We start from the raw sequence: 5,997 nt of genomic DNA, 5'->3' as shown, positions 1-5,997 counted from the left end.
TCTCCTGACCACAACCCTATATCCAAGCACAAGCATGTCGCACCTCCAAAGGAATGTTCCGGCAACTTCCGTTCCGCCACATCACAGTTTAGCCGAGTAGTGCCCAGCATACTGTGTTTCAAGACATAAACAGTGTGTTTGGGCCAGAGCAGTCAGTGGTTCTCAACCTTTTTTGAACAAACGCCCCCTTGACCTCCTTATCAGCCTCCCAAAGCCCACTGGCCTCATCATAAGCCTGCCAATGCCCCCTTTAGTATTGAAAAGTAAAATAGACTAATGCCCACCAATGGTGACTAAGCTCCACTCCCACACAGTTGTGTCCTTCTCAACGCCCCCCGAGGGCTCCTCAGCGCCCCCGTTCAGAAACATTACAGTACTAGAGGGTTCATACTCGGCATATTGCATCAAGACATAAACAGTGTGTTTGGACCAGTCGAGGGTTCTTATCGCATCAGCTTATACACGTCTGGACTGGAGTGGAATGTTATCTTCCTGTTGAAAACCACCGGTCCAGGGTGTGTAGCGGGTGTGCGCCGCTGTGTGTGTTGGTTTTAGCCTGTAGTATGTGGTTGTCCTTTGCTGTGTAACACTGATGTTGGGGCATGCCGTACACTGACCCCCTACATTGACACTGTGTGTGTGTGTGTGTGTGTGCAGGGGCGGTTTTAGAAAATCTGAGGCCCTGGGCAAGAAACAATTTTGAGGCCCCCTTTAAATGATTAATTAATAATCGATGATGTATGCAGGCAGTGGCGTAACAACGGAACCCATAAGCAAGATTATTTTGGTGGGCCCCACATTCAATCAATATTTATATAGCACATTATCATACACAACTGTCATTCAGTGTGCTAAAGAGTAGGCTAACGAAAGAGAAGAGAGAAAAATATATTGCTATAGATAGATAACTATCACCAAAGTCAGATGAAAACAAAGCCGTTTTTAATTTCTTTTGAAATCATACTGTTGGGGCAGGTCTTATTTGGACATCTAGCTGGCCCCAGCAGGCAGCATGACTGTGCCATTTCACCCTATCTGGATTTAACACTAGACACTACCAGAGAAGACCTAAGGCATCTAAGGATGATATCGCTCTAGCACATCCACAATAGCCTATATTTAGGGCACAAGGCATTTAGTGACTTAAAGACTATCAGGACTGTTTTAAACTCAATTCCCAGTCAAATGACCAAATACTGGAGCGTTGTGATCTCTTTTGCTATTTAGAATTCTAATTGTGGATAAGTTTCACCTGTCTGAGTGACTTTTGGGGAATGCCTGTAAGGGCAGGCTATTACAATAGCCATCTCTGCAGCCTGCAGATAATAAAAGCAGAGCTTAATTTCTTCTTAAGGTGACAAATGATTTAGTTATGCTGTTGATGTGAGCATTCAGCCTGCAACACGTGAGAAATAGCCAGGATAGACCCACACTCGTTCCATAAATGAGAAAAGAAGATAGAATCAGACAATTCGCGGTAGACGGTTGATTACAAAAGAAAACGTAAAAAAAAATGGTGATGCGCCCCTTGAACTAAAACACAGATCACAGCACAACACACCGATGAAAACACAGTCACGAGTCGACACACCACGGTGCACCATAACGCCCACTGCACTCGCAAGTGAACACCCAATACAGAGGAAACGGTGACTGAAGTAGAAACTATTGTGTTTCAGAAACCGAAATTAGGCAACAAACGAGGAACAACAGGCACCTTGCGCCAACTGCGCGTGCACACATCTGTTGAATAGTTAACAAGTCCCCTCTCTAGTTCTAACTTGTAATAACTATATCGCTCACAACTCTGAAGTGACCCAGCTTCGTGACGTGATATAACAGCTAGACTACACAATAGCCAAACCGTCATGCTAACCAGAAATAAATGCAGCGAACCGACATTAGAGCTCTCAACTTTTGACTATAGTTACACCGAATGACAACAATGCGTGAAGTATGACATGATAGGCTACGGTATCAAAATTGTGCTGCGGCGGACATAATGATTGAAAGGAATAAACCCCTACCGTGCCTTCTTTGTAGCTTTTGTACAACATATCTTCTGAATATCCATTATGTTCATGCTAGCACTGGCGATTGAAGTGACTTGGTTATTTTACAATTCTGTCTCTGAAGTAGAGGAGTGCGTAGCACAAAGTAACGCAGGGCAATTTGTAACACGGACTTTTTATCAAGATGCACAAATCATGTTCTGCCTACATCCATAAACAAGGTCAAGAAGGCATGCTACAACATAGGCAAACGACTGAGTTTTCACTGACAACCATGACTTATTGTGGCTTATTATTATCATGAAAGGACAAGCTCCCACGCGTCAGGGCCGAATCAGCTCTCTGGGGCAGGCTGACATTAGAAATAACGGTAGAACATTGCCGATGCAACTGGCGCTCTCTCCAAACAGCCAGACCGGTATAATGTATCCCACAATGCAAGGCCGCAATGTACAAAAATAAATCAAAGAAAATCCACATAAATATCGTTCTTTTATGGTCTACATTTGTATTTGAAACATTTATTTGTATAATTCTACCACCCATGTGACCTACAGTTGCTAAAAGTAGGCCTAGCCTACTATTCATTTTCTTGTGGCATAATGTTGAGTTCAAATTTAAGTCCCACCGTCGTGCTGAAGTGTGGCACTGGCTATATATACAAATGCAGATTTTCAGAAGTATATGATATAGAAAAGAAGCGCGAGAGCCTTCAACTTTTATTGAGTGCAGACATACAGGTCGGGCAGGACCCGCTACTTTGTAGGAGGGGGCCCCGTGCTGTAATTTAGGGCCTAGAGAGCCTGAAAATTCATTCCACGTGGAATTGATCTGGACGTGGAACGTCGGGGCCCCTGAAAGTTCGGGGCCCCGGGCAATTGCCCGACCTTGCCCAGTGGTAGAACCGCCCCTGTGTGTGTGTGTGTGTATTACACTGACCCCTACTCTGTCAGAGTTAGGGGGGCAGTGTAATCTATACACACTATTGCCTGTGTGTGTGTGTGTGTGTGTACTACACTGGCCCCCTACTCTGGCAGTGTATGTGTATGCATTGATATGTGGTTGACCTCTGTAGTGTGTGCGTGTGTGTGTATTGATATGGGGTTGACCTCTGCAGTGGAGTGCTTTGGCATCCGGATGTTGCTATGACCTTGTGTAAGCAGACCGGTGACCAGCGCAGTAGCTGCAAAACATGCTCTCCCCTCCCATCACAATACAGAAACGACACATGCCGTTCCCCTCCCATTACAATCTAGAAACAACACGCAGCCTTCCCCTGCCTGTCTGAGGCCAGAACAACATGGAATTCCCAGCACGGGCGGCAACCCCTCCCCGCCGAATTCCAGAACATTCCACTGCATCCACAATGTTCCGCAGAGCAGGTCCTAAATTACTCTCTCTGGTTCATCATCCACCTGCTACTGATGCTGTTGTTAGTGATGAGGATGAGGATGAGGGTTATGCAAGCGCAGGGGACCGATCAGGGCCAATACGCTGGACACACTGTGGCAGGCAGACCCATATGTCTCATGGCCTTACTCTGCCTGGTTTGTGCGGATTAGATCAGCTTTATTTGTTACACTGGGTCGAGACGTTGCCTTTTTAATCTGTGACAACAAGTGTGTCGTCTCATCTTAAGTGTTTCACCATGTGCCCCTTCAACCTTTTTGAGTCAAATGTTTTGGCCAGTAATTTACAAATGGATTATTGCCCCCATTTTTGCAATAGTGCAGTCTGGAGTTGCCTCAGTGCCATGCAGGCATCTCGGTCTGTCTATCCCTGTAATCCCGTAATTCAATGGTGAGGGCATAGACTGCTATGATTTTGCCAGATTAGTGTTGTGGGAAAGGTCTGTTTTGTAATGAGGGGTGTGCGTGCGTGCGTGGAGTATGCCTGCGTGTGAGCGTGTGTGAGCAAGCGAGCAAGCGGATACGTGCATGTGTGCGTGCATGAATGGTGGGTACGTGAGTGCATGTGAGCGTGTGTGAGTGCATGTGAGCGTGTGTGAGTGCATGTGAGCGTGCGTGCGTGCGTGCGGGCTATTGAGGTGGTGGATGCGTGTGTGAGTGTGCGTGAGTGCATGTGAGCTATCGAGGTGGTGGATGCCTACATGTGAGCGTGCATGCGAGCAAGTGAGGTGGTGGGTGGGTGTGTGCAAGTGAGCGAGGTGGTGGACGCGTGCATGTGAGCGTGGGTGAGTGCATGTATGTGTGGGCGTGCATGCAAGCAAGGTGGTGGGTGCGTGCAAGTGAGCGAAGTAGTAGTAGTAGTGGTGGTGGGGGGGAGGGGGGCTGGTCCTTGTCTAGTCATGAGTCATCGCGTGATGTCAGCATCCGCCCATACGGCACAGTGAATCAGACTCTGAGCACCCCAACAGATGGGGATTTGAAGTGTGTGTGTCTGGCGATAAACAGGAGGGGGGTTTTAGCCGTGTGAATCAGATCACCTAAACAGAGGGGGGATTTGGTGGGTGTGGGGGTGTGTGTGTGTATGTTGATAAATAGGAGGGGGATTTTAGCCGTGTGTGTCCTGGTAGTGTCATTATTTCTGGAGTGCATTTTGGAATATGGGGTTTGTGACTCGAACAACACACAGCAGCTGTGAGTTCGGGAGAACGTCTAAGTTTGTTGCCTACTGTGCCTTGCAAAAGGCAAAGTGCCGTAACTATGCCAACATTGAAACTGAGAAAAAGCCCTTTTAAAGTAGCAAACGTCATCATGCCAGTGAATGAATAAAAATCTAAAGTAGTGTGCGAACCTTTTCACAGTGCATTCACTCAGGCATTGCAGTCAGAGGCGAATCGCATTGTTCGCTCCGAATAAAAGAGCAACAAAATCAAACAAGTGTGTGTAAAATTCTTGCTTTTGAAAGTCCTGTTGACTGACTTGTGTTCCACCCTGTGTGTCCAGCAGCCCCAGCAGTGTCGCGTCCCAACTCCCTGGCGGTGTCCTCGCCCCCCGCGGTGGCGTCGGACCTGTGGACGGCGCGCGGGGACGGCGAGGTGAAGCTGCGCATGTCTGAGTCGGGCCCCGGGGCGGAGCCGGCGCTCACCGTGCACCAGATGTTCCACGCCACCGTGGAGCGCTACCCCGACCACACGGCCCTCGGCTGGAAGGAGGGGGACGCCTGGAAGACCTTAAACTATCGCCAGTACTACAAGCAGTGCCGCACCGCCGCCAAGGCATTCCTCAAGGTGTGTGTGTGTGTGTGTGTGTGTGTGTGTGTGTGTGTGTGTGTGTGTGTGTGTGTGTGTGTGTGTGTGTGTGTGTGTGTGTGTGTGTGTGTGTGTGTGTGTGTGTGTGTGTGTGTGTGTGTGTGTGTGTGTGTGTGTGTGTGTGTGTGTGTGTGTGTGCGCCGCCAGTACTACAAGCAGTGTCGCACCGCCGCCAAGGCCTTCCTCAAGGTATCCACGTTTGTGTGCCATTCATGCCAGGCTACAGTGCAGTGCCAATTAACATTCCAATTTACCTGGTGTTCTCTGTTCAATTGGCCTAATTGAATAGGTGTGATTGCATGCATGCGTGCAACGGGCGTAAATTGCAGAAGTTCTATGACACAAAATTGCTATGGCATCTATAATTCCGAAAGTTACGCATTGCAGGTTTTTACTGTTTTTGACCCAACCCACCAGCACCATTTTGACAAACTGCTACCCAACCCACCTCCCATGTGGGTCATTGAGTGACCCAGGCAACACTAGGAGAAAACGCTGCTGGTTGAAGCCTAAGCGCTACATGTCAAATGTGTGGGGAACTGTAAGCAAGGCTTGCCCTGCCTGCTGCCATTTTAGGTCTGTGGTGAGGATGAAGTAAAGTTCAGCTGTGTGGGTGGGGTGGAGGCTGTCCAACCATTTATACAGAAGTCCAGTCCAGCAGCAGTGACTGCAGTCCTGTTTATTTGAAGCCTATTTATTTCCTTGTCCCTGTTTCAAAGGGTTATTTCCCAGTCTCTGAGGACTCTGATGAAGACGCTTGTCGAAGTGTTA

General features: G+C 48.1%; 1 protein-coding gene across 1 annotated transcript in view; it reads left to right on the top strand.

The window, feature by feature from the left end:
• The first annotated feature begins 4,557 nt into the window (after positions 1–4,557).
• LOC134450752 (long-chain-fatty-acid--CoA ligase ACSBG2-like) overlaps positions 4,558–5,997 on the top strand; it is a 20,860-nt gene continuing 19,420 nt past the window's right edge. Inside the window, exon 1 of the mRNA XM_063200715.1 lies at positions 4,558–5,205. Coding sequence (XP_063056785.1) covers positions 5,026–5,205 — 180 coding nt within the window. The 5' untranslated portion in view covers positions 4,558–5,025. The remainder of the gene's footprint in view (positions 5,206–5,997) is intronic.

The sequence above is a fragment of the Engraulis encrasicolus genome, chromosome 6 (assembly GCF_034702125.1).
Source record: "Engraulis encrasicolus isolate BLACKSEA-1 chromosome 6, IST_EnEncr_1.0, whole genome shotgun sequence".
NCBI lineage: Eukaryota > Metazoa > Chordata > Actinopteri > Clupeiformes > Engraulidae > Engraulis > Engraulis encrasicolus.
Note: the sequence above shows the minus strand (reverse complement) of the source record. Positions and strands in the feature narration are given on the sequence as shown.